The 14,148-nt window shown below is 51.4% G+C and overlaps 1 protein-coding gene across 12 annotated transcripts in view; it reads right to left on the bottom strand.

The window, feature by feature from the left end:
- Positions 1–14,148, bottom strand: part of Dab2ip (DAB2 interacting protein) — a 170,658-nt gene that overhangs the window by 24,147 nt on the left and 132,363 nt on the right. For all 12 annotated transcript variants that reach the window (XM_075986009.1, XM_075986019.1, XM_075986016.1 and 9 more), the window contains one exon: positions 143–296. In XM_075986009.1, the coding sequence (XP_075842124.1) occupies positions 143–296 (154 nt within the window). The remainder of the gene's footprint in view (positions 1–142; positions 297–14,148) is intronic.

Raw genomic sequence — 14,148 nt, 5'->3', positions numbered from 1 at the left:
ACCTTCTAGAAATAGAGGGAAAAGACCATTCAAGATTGTTCCCAAGAACCTGTGCTGACAGGCCACTGAGTGCTCGTGGAGGGGTCGGTGTGCAGAGCAAGCCTGGCCGTGTGACCAGAGGAGAGCTGTGGAAGGTGCCTACCTCAAAGCAGTAGTCCTGACCCAGGATGCTGCTGTGAACAGGCTTAATGATCACCTCCTCCTCCATGCTGAGGTCCAGCGCCTCCACTGCGCTGCTGGGGCTGAGTAGGGACTCGTGTGACCGAGACTCCTTCAGCCTTGGCATCAGATGGGACCTGCAGAAGTAAGGAACATCAAATGGGACTTGATAATATCTGCACCAAACAGATTTCCATTCCTTTGTCAAGTTGTCTTGCCTCTGTCCCCACTGCTCCCCTTCCTCCCAATCCCACTCTCCTCTTCAACAGACAGGTCTGGAGGATTGTCACAGCACTTCCCACCACACTGCAGCTGCTGAGGAGTCTGTGTCCACTTGGGGCTGGGGAAGGGTCTGGCCTGGCCCTTCAGTGGCCTCACAAACCTGAAAGAAAGAGCTGTGACCTTGTAGTCCTCTGAGGCCCTTCCCATCTTCCCTGCCCTCTGCCTGGTCTTTGCCCTAGCATTCATCAAGACTGTCACCGCCAGTGAAGCCCTTTCTCAGGCACTGCCCCCCCCCCCAGGAGGCAGGGAACCTCAATTTTCTACACAGCACCAGAAACTCTGGCACTAGGCTGGGGTTTATATACCATGAATTTTGAGGCCCAAGTTATGGTCATTGAACCCCAACTCAGGCCTAGACATAAGACACCAAGATGCCACCTGATAATCAAGTAAAGACGGGTCCAGGCTGGCTCTGATAGGCTTGGCATTAGAAATGTACAACTCTTAATGCAGCCCCAGGTAAGCCATCCCAGCCCTTGCAGAACAGCCACCTAAGCCAACCCCAGGAGACCCATTAACTTTTTCACAGTGCCTGTCTAACCCAGTACAAAGGTGACCTCTGAGCTCCAAGGAGATGGGCAGAACCAGAGGGAGCTGAGGCAGATCCAAGTTGGCCAGGAACTCACTCATGCTCCTCCATTCAGCATTCCCTTCGCGGTGTGTGGCATGGCCTAGGCCCACTGGCTGCACAGCAGAGGATATGCCTGGAACAGTCTGCCACAGCCACCACCCAGGACCAGAGGGGCTGCTGGTCCTGGACAGCCTGAGAAGGCAACTGGAGCTCTGGAGTTTAACATGGGCGTTCGTTCCTGTCCTGGACCTAAAGGCCCCTCTTCTCGTCTTCTCCTGGGCTGCCCCAAATTACAAAAGTGAACCATGGTCTATCTGTTCTGCCATGGTATTTTAGCTGTTTAGACAGGCTTTTCTCTAGATCTGACTCCCGGCTCATACCACTGCCGTAAGTGAGCAGCCTACCTCACAAACCACCTGTCTTCATAACTCAAAGCTCAACGGAAGTTACCTCCTACCTCAGATGCCAGAGAAGTCACTTGGCCTAAGAAGAGTTGAGCTCCTCCTCCCTTTGGTCTGATAGCCAGATATGGTTAGGAGCCCAGTTAGGAAAAGGGAGGAGCCAAAGAGCTGGAATCACCCTCTGGTCGCTGGGAACAGAAGTGTGAGGCACAATTTATCATCCAGGGCCTGCTCAAATGAACCTGGAGCTGGAGGAGCCCAAAGGCCAGATCCCAAACAACTAGGGCTAGAACCAGTGATTGTAAAACCGTTGCCTCCCTCTCTTCCCCGGGCTGTCCCAGACTTGTTTCAGCTGGCCTGAGCCTCCCTGGGAAGACTCCTGGAGAAACAGGGCTGAAGGACGCTCAGAACCCTTAGGGCATCTGAACTGGCCTAGCCCAACTAACTGGCTTGCCTATCTCCCTACAGACTGCTCCATGAAGGAGACGTGGAGCAGAGCATATCTCTAAGGGCTCCCTGGCTTGCTGCTCCTGGGTAGCAGGGCCCTTGGTGGTGGTGGCAAGCCTAGAAGGATTTCATTTGTGTTTCCTTCCCTGAGCTGGGAGTCAGCATGCTACCCCTCTGTCCTTCAGGTTCCTGACAGACAGTCTCAGCTTACTTCATACAGGTCTAGAGGGAGCTGGGCTGTTGCAACCCACTAGGGTATGCCTGTGGGGACTGATGGTAAGAAGAACAGAATTTAGTAAGGGGAACGGTCATTTGGTCAGGTCGTAGATCCAGCAGGGCCATCTTATGGCTTCAGAAGCACCTCTCCAGGGAGCCAGTTCTGTCCTGTGTCTGCAACACCTCTGCCCCACCATGCCTTCCACTCATACACATAGTGGGGTCACTTCTTTTCTCACCTCCAGCCTTTGACATGGCATCAAGAAGCCTGAAGCAAGGAGGGAGATGAGCACCCCGAACCATCCTGGTTCCAAGGGGGCAATGAGTGGGCACAGTTTCCCTCATTAGGGAGTTCAGGTGATGGGAGGTAAGCAGCATGCCTGCCTGGGCCATTCTACCCCAGGTGAGAGGTGTTCTTAACTATGCCCCCACTAGCACAGACTGGACACTTGGCTGGCTCAGCAGCATACAGCCCTACCAAGAGCTTCATTCACAGAAGGGAAGGTGGACTCAGAAAGCTGTTTGATCTGCCAGAGGCTACCCACTGGGAGACCTGCCCAGTCCTGTCCTCAGCTGCCAAGTGCAGTCAGTGTTTAAGGCTGATGGATTGTACAAAAGGCTTCTACCACCCCCTACCCATGGCTGACCAAGGTTGGGTGAAGCAGGGAAAGCAACCAAATGCAGGGCCATCTAGCTCCTTCCCTGACCTCTGTAGTCACTGGACATCAAAGCCTTGGGCCTTCTGGCAAGGTGACACTAAAGGAAGTAAAATGTCTCTAGCTGGGACCTCCACCTGAGGATCAACTCCACAGCCCAGATCTGAACATCTCTAACAACCTTGCAGGAATTCTGTGTGACTATACTGTACTCAAAGAAGCTAGATCATATGTCTACAACAGGCCCAGGTCTGAAGCCATGTGTGTGCCCTCACCAGAGAACAGCCAGTACCCTGAAAAAGGATTAACACTGGGCCATCAGCCACATCACATATATCACCTCATAGAATCTGCAAAAGCCCAAGAGACAGTGAGCAGATTCCCATCCTATTGTTGTTTGGGTCCATTTTCTATCTGAGAAAGGAGGGATTCTGCCCCAAGCAGAGAACAACAGGACTGGGTACATACTGAGGAAGGGTTGCAAGAACAAGATTTGGAGATGGGTACTCACTTCCTAGGCCTTTGAGTTTTGATGAGATTCAGGTTCCAGCCCTGGTCCCACACTCTGGGCTGCCCCATCCCGGGGATTCCTTGTGTCTTCTCAGCAGCCCCCTAGCACTTGGCTACTCTGCCTTGTCCCACCAAATTCAACATCCAGCATCAAGCACTTTCATGCAAGTTTTTTTCCCAGATCCCCGAGTAATCAGGGACATTAGCCAGGTCACATTGTTGTCCCTACTCCTTGTGGGTAGGCTGGGTTTGTCTTAGCTCCAGTGTTCAGAGCCTCAAGAGTTCTTGGGCTAAAGCCCCCTAAGATCCAGCAGCCCAGTTCAATCCTAACTGATGGAGGTCAAGTCAGCTAGGACTAGGGCAGACCTCCCGGGTCCAGGTGCTTCCCTAGGAGAAGTGACAAAGATGACTCAAAAGAGGGTGACCATGGCTAATTCCCGAGAGCAGTGTCCTGAAGCTGCCCCAACCCCAATAATCTTAGCAGAGAGGACAAACAGGCTCATTTCCTCATCTGTGGCAGTGTTTCGGTCCATCCTGACCCTTCTGGGACCTTTCCAAACACAGAAAGTTCTTTAGCCCTACAGTGGCTCTCCAGGAACCAGAGGCCCTTTCACCATACACATGGGACAGAATCACACGCCTTCTGGCCAGGAGTTTCCCAGATACTCACTGGTCAGCCAGACCAGTTAGTCTGATCTACACTGAACTCCTCAGCTTAGAGCTGGTCTGACCAGGCCCTAACAGTCTGCAGGGAAGAAGGGAGTGACTCAATGGCATCTCCCCCTCCCCAACCAATGATTCTGCCCTTCCAGAGAGTATGGCTCACTTCATTTCCTCCTCCCCCTCAGAGCCCCAGACCCAAGGTAGTGGCCAAACATTCAAAGATCATTTTGGGGGGGCTGGAGAGATGGCTCAGCGGTTAAGAGCATTGCCTGCTCTTCCAAAGGTCCTGAGTTCAATTCCCAGCAACCACATGGTGGCTCACAACCATCTGTAATGAGGTTTGGCGCCCTCCTCTGGCCTTCAGGCATACACACAGACAGACTATTGCATACATAATAAATAAATAAATAAATAAATAAATTTTTTTTAAAAAAAACAAAGATCACTTTGGCCAATGACCAAGATGCCTTCATTTCTGTCTAACACAATTGTATGGCTTCAAAGGCCACCCCACACTGTGCCTGGCCTCTCCGGGTACACGCGCTGCCTGAGCCCTCTCCACGCCACCGTGTTTGTCTCCTTTAATTCTCACAGGCCCTGTTGGGCCTGAGGACAGCACCCTCTCAAGGATCTGCAGCAGCAAGTGACTGCAGGAGACCCCCCACAGCTCAGAGGAGCCCAAGGTGTCTCTACTAACACTGCCCCAGCCTCAGCCTGGCCTGTCAGCCCACAGAAGACACTGGGCACTAGCGAGTGCAAAGGCCATCGCAGTACTGACTCATTTGTGACACCCTCATTCCAGGGCCCAGGAAATGTAGGCATGGGCATGGGGGGGGGGTACTGCTGGAGGCGGAGCTAGCCCCAACAGCAACTGATTGTGAGGCCCAGAAGCAGGAACAAGGGGACATTGTCTGCTCCTGGAGCACAACCTTATCTGATAGCCTCCCTAAAAGCCCACAAGCTGTTGTTCAACTCTGATCTTTTTCTCTAAAAAGGTTAAAGAACACAGAAGTTAGGCAAATTCCCCATTATTTTAATGAGGGAGGGACCCAAAACAAAAACCGAAATAGTTGAAAAGCTCATGGACCAGGAGTGGGCTCACAGCTATGGGTGGGCAAGTTTGCAGAGGAACTCTTGAGTAAGGAGGCTCAAGGTGACCCTCCAAACCTCAAAGGGACAGAGGCCCCAGGACAGGGTTGGGACCAGGAGAGACCAGCTACAGTTCAGGCAGGCTCTCTCCAAATGGGGCAGGAAAGGACAGGAGCAGTGCAGGCAGACCCTTTAAGACACATGCCGGGCTGAAGACGCCTCAGAGGTTAAGAACACTGGCGTGGACCTGGGCTCAGTTTGCAGCACTGACATGTCAGCTCACAACCATCTGTCACTACACTTCCAGAGGATCCATGTCTTCTCTGACCACTGCAGGTACCAGGCTCATATGTGGTGTCCAGACACATAAAATACTCAAACGCACAAAATAAAATATTTTTAACCCAGATAGCACTATCGGGTAACAGGGCATACAGGTGGAGAGTAGCCCTGGAGGACACACACCCATGTGCAGGATACTACAGAAATGCCAGCGGGCAGCAAGACAAGAGAACTTAAGAGTCAGTGCCAGCTGTAGCAGCAAGCCACGCTCTACACCTGACAAACGCAGCGTTAAGTGGCAATCAATCAACTCTCTATTGGTAGAGGCGTGGACACAATGCTCAAGGGGGTCACTCTAAAGTCAAATGAGACACTGCAAGAGGGTGTGCTCGTGAGCTAAGTCCAGTGCCAGAACTGGCATCAGTCACTGTGACCATCCATCTCTCTTTACCAAGTTTTTAACCACGCAGGGGTCAAGAGTGACGACAATTCTAGCCTGCTCTTCTGGCATTTCCCAAGCTGATCTCTGATCACATTCTCTAACCATTCAACTCCCTTACTTCTTCCTCCATCTGTAGGAGAGGACCTACAGATCTTACTTAGATTTGGTCTTAGCTGCCCAAATGCCCAGGATACCTCATTTTTTTTTTTTAAAAGCAGTGAACTTTCTTTAGTTAATTTAAGGGGAAGGAAGGCATGCATCAGGGTTCTATACCAGGCCTGGGACAGGGAAAAAACATGAGCAAAGTGTTTCCAAAGCTGCTGCCGACCCAAAGACTAGAAGTCATATCAGTTCTCGAGTGGAACCCAGCAAACTCTCTAGGTCTCCGCAGGGCTCTGACCTCAGCGGGCAGGCCTCTCGGTACCTGTGCTCGGGCAGGTCCAGGCAGCAGCACTGGAGCTCTGTTCACAATGTAGACGGCTTCTGGATACGTCCTGGAGCATGTCAGGACAAGGGCACTGACCTCCTGGGAATCAAGTGCTGGACATAAGCTGGACCACGCCTTGCTGGGAACATCTCTCCTCAGCCCTGTGAGGCCTGAGAACTAGCTGCTGAGGCCTGTCCTCACTCCTGGCCCAGCTGGAATCCCAGACAGAGGAAGGAGAACAGACTGAGAAGACAAATACCACCCTAAAAAGGGAGAGAAGCTGGCCAGTCAGCCTGGGAGGCTTCCTGAGAAGAAAGCCTGGAATTTGTCCCCCAGTCCAGGACCTAGTAGAGTCACCATGCAGCTGGCTGACGCCTCCCTTCACACACATACTAAGCCCTGGCCTCTGCCTTCACACTACCCTTGGGACCCCACACCACAGGGCCGAGAATGTGAAGAGAACACTCCCAAAATGGGACAGCTCATGGCCGGCTCCATGGGGCCTTAAACTTGGCACCAGAGGTGTCCGCGGGATGGACTTTATGCTCACCTACCAGGTGTTCTTACCCTAGCACACACATCACCTCACAGCCTTCTCCCAACAACTCACACAGATGCCATCCAAAGCCGACAGGGTTTCAAACAAGCCAAGGTCAGTGGTGACTGCCACACACCAAGACTCAGCAGGCAGCTTTCAGCAGGTCGCACCAAGCTACCCTCCCCACAACCAGGCAGACCTCTGGGACCACACTCACTTTTCACAGCTTACTTCCTCCAGAGGGGATAGGTCAAAAACAAAAAACTTTCCATCTAAGCCCCCGTCATCCTGCAGACTGAATAATTTTGGGTTTTTAATCAATAGCTGTCAGACTTGTCAAATTACTTTGGGGACCACAAAGCAGTTTTTAAACATTCATAAACCCCAGTAGAAGAGTGAAGTGTCCTGAATTTTAAAAGAACCTAAGAACACTGGCTGGACAGGATGAGATCTGAGTAATTCCAGAGAGAGCTGAGGTCCAGTGGCCGCCACTGCTTAAGCTCCTGGTCCTCAAGGACCTGGTCTTCAGGAGTGAACTCCAGGTCTGTCTGCCACTGAGAAACATCAGCGAGCAAGGCATTTCTGAGCTCAGTCTGCCTCCATCTCCCTAGGGAAAGGGTCTCCACCTGCATCCCCACAGAGTCCAATGTCCCTGCATGCCACACAGGACACTTAGGGCTCTGACCCCAGTCATCTTGGCAGCACCTCAGCTTATCACCCTGTCCCCCCTCCCCCATCTTCTCCTTTCACTGTCTGGAGACGTTTCAAGGCCTTAGCCAAGGTGCTCTTTCCTCTGTAAGTGAGCTCAATGGACCCAGCCAAGGAAGGACATGCCCAGGTGTCCTTTTGTTTGAGTGTGGAGATTAATGACTGCCCCCCAAACCCTACCACAAATACTTCCAAAAACAGCCTCTATGGCCCTGGAAATAAGAATGCTCATAGAGAATGCTCATGAAATAAAAATAAAAAAATGGGCTAAAAAGCAAGCCGAATTCTACAGGAGGCAGCTTATCTTGTCTACCCCCCCCAGTCCTCATTTCCAGGGCCTTCCCTCTCTTAGGATGGAATGTGGGACATAGGCAGCACTTTCTGCCTCATCTTCTCCACCAGGACCCAGGTGCCATGCCATATGATTGGTTGTTTCCATCAGGGTGACAGTTAATCGGAGGACGGTCTCCTTCTTAAATCCCTTGGGCCACACTTCTGATAACTGGTTAAAGGTGCTGATCACATGTAAGTCAGTGTTGGGAAGGGTGCCACATGTAATCCTAGAACTTGGGAGGCAGATGTGGGTGGACCAGGAGCCCAAGAGCTGGCATTTGGGCACTACTGCTGTGGAACAAGCCACCCAGTAGTGTGCTATTGGTCTAGAGCCCCTGTAGTCAGATCTGGTAGCCTCTATGCCCTGCCTTACTAAGGCCTTCTGGTCTCTTTTCCAGCTCCTTTTGGATACTCCTGGCTTCTCCCTGACCCAATGCCATTTCAAAGATGCCTCTCTCATTCAGTTCAGATTCTTCCTCCCTGTTCCTACAGCAAGGCTCCTAAAAATGCTTCTCTGCCAAATGATCCCAGATAACCTCACTGGCTCTGCCCTCCACCAAGAAGCAGGCTAAAAAAGACAGGTCATCTTGAGCAGACATCTCCAAGACCCCTGCTCAAGGAGGACACATCTGGAAATAAGCATGCCCACTGAGACGACAACTCCCACTGGGGATGGAAGGCTTTGTGGCCACACAAGGTCCATGTCAGCACCCCTCAGGAGACACAAGTAGTAGACACAAAGACCACGGGCTATCCTGTGGCTACACTACACCTGTTCTGAGCAGGGAATATAACAGTTCAACACCTCCCTTACACCATCCTTCAGCCTGCAGACCCCCACGGGCAACAGAGCTACGGTATCTAAGCTGCAGCAGGAAGCAGCCAGGAGCACTCATGGGTAGCAAATCAGAAAGAGGGTACCAACTGGCAAGCCAAGCTCCTATACTACAAGACTAGAATCTTAGGGGGAACAAAAACATATCAAAGAAAAGCAGGGGGTGTTGTGATATTTCACTTGTATTTTAATAAATAAAGCTTGCCTGAAAAGATCAGCCTTACAGACCAGGTAGTGGTGACACACACCTTTAATCCTAATAGCTACACTAGTTTACCATAGAAACCAGGTGGTAGTGGTACACACCTTTAACCCCAGCACTAGAGAGGAATACAAAATGGGAGGAGACGGCACTCACTCACAGTCTCATTCTGAGGATTCCTAGAGGCAGAATCGCCATTTTGGACTGAGGTAGAGGTAAGGGCCATTGGCTGGCTGCTTTGCTTTTCTGGCCTTCAGATTGAACCCCAATATCTGTCTCTGGGTTTTTATTAATCATGCTACACAGGAGGTGCTCTCAAGTCCCCACACAGCCATCTGCCACCCACCTAGGAAGTGCACCAAAGCACTGGTTCCCTTTGGTTCTTCTGCACTTCACTACAGTTAAGGACTTAAAGATGGCCTTCATAGTCTCTCTTTGCCACAAAATCCACACTAGCTGACTCTTGGATACACCAGAATGGTCTGTCATAAGCTGTAGTCCAAGGCATCCCAGCAGTTCAGGCAAACACGCTTGAAGAAGATAGGTGTTTACCAAGGCAGCTGCTTGGCCCTGCTCAACCCTTCTGGTAACTACTGTATGGGGCAGCCCATCTTTACTCAAGGTGAACCACACCTGCCAGATGGTGGTGGCGCACGCCTTTAATCCCAGCACTCAGGAGGTAGAGGCAGGAGTTTGAGGCCAGTCTGGTCTACAAGGGCTAGTTCCAGGACAAGCTCTAAAGCTCCAGAGAAACCCTGTCTCGAAAACAAAAAACAAAAACAAACAAACAAAAAAAAAGATGAGTCACTCCTGAAAGGCAGGCTCATTTTCGAGCTGAGTGCCCAGCATGGTGGCACACACCTGGAATCCCAGCAGCCAGGAGGCTGAGGCAGAAGAATTAAGTTTCAGGCTAGCCTAGGCTATAGGTTACACGGCAAGATGCTTTTGCAGGGGAGAGGGGGGACACGACACGACCAAACCAAAAGAAACAACAACAAAACAAACAAAAGAATTCACCATCTCCAGCTCATACTGAAAACTGGCTCTGCCCAGGGTCACAGGCCATAGGTCACAGGCACTATGGCCTGTGAGGAGGCTTGGGCATATGGCTCCAACTACAAACTCTTCTGCCTGTTTGGTGATGCCTCAGATTTTCACCAAACTTACAGAAATTATGTGGTGAAATGTACCAACTTTAAGTAACCATAGGAACTGTGGGTGGTAAGAGCTACCCTGGACCCTGCCTTGCCACCAGGTGACCCTGGAACATAGTGGGAAAGGCATTTTGCAAGCACAGTCTCACTTGCCCCCGGTGTGGTAAGGAGTGAGGGCCACACCAGACAAGAAGGTTCCAGGGAAGACCACCGTAACAAAGCCATCTGGTCTCTGACGAGCTCTCCAGCTGCAGCCAACAAACCAGGACCAGACACAGCCCAGGAGCCGAAGGGGGGTGGGGGGGAGGAGGTAACAACAAGGCTGCTGGAAGAAGATGGTAAGGCCCAAGCAGGAGAAAACGCAGCTTTGCCCAGCCCAGCTGGACGACCAGAGCAAAGGCCAGGCTCTCAGCGATCAGACTGCTCCCAGCAGTTCCTGGCCTTCCCTGTTTACAGTGCCTCGGGACCTGCAGAAAGCATCACCACCAGGTCCCCTCCTCTCCTGGAAACAAACAGCAGTTGCAGGAGCAGCACTCATGCTGGTTTCCTGCTTCAGACAGACCCATCCCAACTGCTTCCAAGTTCTTGGGCAGTAGTGACTATCTGGGTAGAGCCATCATTACTGGAAAGTTGAGACCCTCTCAGACTGGGCACCTGTGACAATCACTTCCTGGGACAAGGAGGCTCGATGGCTCCCTTCACCCAACCTTCACTAAGGCTACTCACCATGCTTGGTGAGTTTACCAAGTTTACCAAGTTTTACCAAGTTGGGGACAGAGGCCAGACCTAGCCACTGGCTAGTCCCCACCAGCCTCTAGTTTTGTGCTCCCTCAGCTTCTAGACACAGCACTCCAGTCCTATCCACTGGGACCAATCATGGCTAGTTAAACAAAAGCCATGTTCCAACTCTCTGTAACGCTTTCTTAAAGGGCCAGTGTCACAATCAGCTCTGTGGGAACTTAAAGGCACAGATCCCCTTTTCTGTCCAGGAGGCAGGAAAAATGACACAACAGCCCATGAGTCACATCAGGTTAGCAGCCTTAGACTTCTGAGGGGGACGGCAGGAGTCAAATCTAAACTTCACTTGAAGGACCCAAAGCATCTGAAACAGAAACAGTGAGATTAAACGGCGGGGAACACTGTCAGCTCTGAAAAATCCTACTTACCAGACACAGGCTCAGCACTCCTGGCGCTGGGCTCTATGCCCCACAACTCCCCAGACAGGCACTACCATCATCACCTTCCAGATGAACACTGAAGTCAAGAGAGGACTTCCCCAGATTCGACCCACAGAGGTCAGTGTGAGCAGAGGACTCCAGCTCTACCCTCCAGTCCCTTCCAAAAGACCAGCTTTTGCCTATTCCAACCTTAGGTCTCACAAGATCCACACCCTTCAGTCCCTTTTCTTCTAAGAAAGGGCGGCACAAAATCATTTGTCTAACATGCCCAGCCACTGGGCTTTCAGGCTGAAACCCAAACGCCTGTGAGGCCTCTTCTGCTTCTTCCTCTATCTTACATTATGACAGGAGTCGAAAGGAGACAAATGCCAGGAGAAGCAGAGCATCAGGAAAGGGAAGAGTATGGTCTGTAGCCTACACAGGTTCTCAGTTCCCCACAAACAGGTAGACCACAGAGGCAACAGGTGAGATTCAATGTCCTTTTTAGCCCAAGACTCAGAACACTGAGTCTGTCTACAGGGATGGAGGGGAGAGCCACAGAATGGCAGCTGCCACCCCCTCCCCAGCATGGGCAAGGGAAGAGGGATGGAAAGATGCTTAACTGCCTGGACCCTGGAACCTCGTCTGAGAAGGCTGACAAGAAGGGCGAGTCATTCTGACCCAGAATGACTGGGTTTAATGGGTGCTGTATGGCTCACCCGAGCCTGGAGCCCCACACTGCAGGGGTTAAGACTTGAGGATTTGATGCTTCACTGTTTCTACAGAGTCTGGAAATCAAGTCAGTCTGAGGATCTATAACTGTCTACATTCAAATCTGAGCTGTACCACTTGCTACCATGTCTCAAGCCTCCCTCAGTTTCCTCCTTTGTAAAATGGGCCATTTCAAAATAGCATTCACTTCCCAGGATTCAGAGCCACCCTGGCTTCAGTGAGCACTTCACAGAGGCCTGAAAGAGTGGCTGAAGGAGTTAGCCCACTGAGAGGGACAAGCGTCCAGGGTAATGATGTGGGCAAACCATTTCTGCTCTGGGAAAGAATTTTCAGAGATCCCTATCAGGATGGTTGAGATGACTGCCTTTCCCTGGAGACAATGAAGCCTGAGAAAGGATGAGATCTAGTCAAACTCTCTGAAGCAGCACACAGCCCACTTTGGTGTTCAGGCCCAGTTGAGACCCACTGAGTAGGCAGAGGGCAAGAAGGAAGGGGCCCTAAGCCTAGCGGTCTTCTTGGGAGGCAACCTCAGGCTTCATCTCCCATGGTAGAACCTGTCTCATACCTAAAGTTTGGGTCTCAGCTCCACCCCCTTCCTAGGTGCCTTGCCAGCTTGTGAGATCAACTAGATCGCCAACTAGCTCGCGCCACAGCCACACAAGCAGCCTACAACCTACAGCTGCTGCACACAGAGCCTCCTCAATAGCTAGGGGTCCCCACAACACAAACACCCCAAGGCCCACCAAGCTTGAGGCCTATAGGTCCTTAAAGCTTGATGCATCTGATTGGGGGGTGGGAGGGCGCAGTACCCGAGTGACCAGGTCCAGAGCAGCAGGACTATCTCCAGTCCTGGCACAGTCCATGGCTGATTCTCAACGCAGCAGGAGACCCAGGGCTTTTGCATGCCTCAGCTACAATTCTGCCCATGCTTCTTAGCAACTGCGAGCCCTGTAGTTTCTAGGGCTTCTGTTTCCTTGTATGTAAAATTAAACAATATACCCCTCAACTGAAGACAGAATAGGTTAAAAACAGCTAGCCAAAGCAGAAAAAGCATTTAACCAAGCAAATGGGACTCCGAAAGACACAAACACTTCAGCTATTCATTCAACAGGCACTGAGAACCCACTAGGCTGCAAGTTGTCCCTAACCCTGCCCAACAAATCAAAACACAGTCTAAACTCTCCCCAGAGCCAGCAAGGCCTTGGGACAGAGGCCTCACAATGTGCCTAAAAATTTCTAGCCTAAAGAAGTCTACCTCTATTCTGAGAAATACCCTGGAGAAGTCATAGACCCAGCAGGCCCAGATGTAGGGCCTGGGGTCCAGGGAAAAGCATGGGAATAAAGAATCAGTGGAGTCAGGAGAGTCATCAGGAATCTGAAAAAGTAAAACATACGCAGGGCAGATGAGGGGAGGCCCAGAAAGCTGCTGACATTTGGGGGATGCAGAAGCCACTGAGGAGGGCTAGGTCTCCTGAAGCATGCTGGTGAGGCTTTGAGACAGCTTCTGTCCCTATCAGGTTTCTGATCACCAGAGGCCTTAGGGTTGCAACAGCCAACAGCACCTGTGACACCAGGACCCCCATCCTTCACAAGTCTTTGTCTTAACTTTCCTCTAGGCTCACAGGGCTCTGGTTTTGGAAGCAAAAATTGCTTCCCTGTGGTGATGTCATCCATGCCCCCCAGCTTTAAATACCCCAGCGTGCTCACAACTCCAACTTTGCACTACATCCTCCTTAGAGCTCCAGCCTCCTAGCTCAAGGGTGAGGCACATCCCCACCCTTCTCCATGCCCCAGAGAACCTCAGGCCTAAAAGAAGCCGTTTCCCCAACCCAGCCTCTCCAGCGGGAGCCGCCCCTGCATTAGACTTCCCCACTCCTCTACAAATCAGAGGACTCTTCAGGAAGGTGAAACCCTCAAAACCTTCCAATGAGAGCTGGAGAGATGGTTAAGAGCACTTGTTGCTCTTGCAGAGGACCCAAGTTTATTTCCCAGCATCCACATGGTGGCTCACAACCATCCATAACCCCAATTCCAAGTGATCTGACACTCTCTGACCTAGGTGGCCACCAGACACATGGTGCATATATGAAGGAAAAACACTCACACGTTAAATAAAGTTAGAATAAAACAACAACAGCAAAAACCTTCCAGTGACTCCTAGATGACTCTGCAGTAGGACCAGGTGAACTCTGAACCCCTCCCCAAATGGGAAGGCCTACATCTGCTCGAAAAACGCTTCATTTCACTCTTTACTAGTGAAGCTAGCCCTGAGCTTCTGGGCCCCACCTGCCTTGAGGATGCTGCACCTGCAAGAAGAGTTCTTACTCTACCCCACTTTCGAATT

This window comes from Microtus pennsylvanicus, chromosome 9, assembly GCF_037038515.1.
Source record: "Microtus pennsylvanicus isolate mMicPen1 chromosome 9, mMicPen1.hap1, whole genome shotgun sequence".
NCBI lineage: Eukaryota > Metazoa > Chordata > Mammalia > Rodentia > Cricetidae > Microtus > Microtus pennsylvanicus.
Note: the sequence above shows the minus strand (reverse complement) of the source record. Positions and strands in the feature narration are given on the sequence as shown.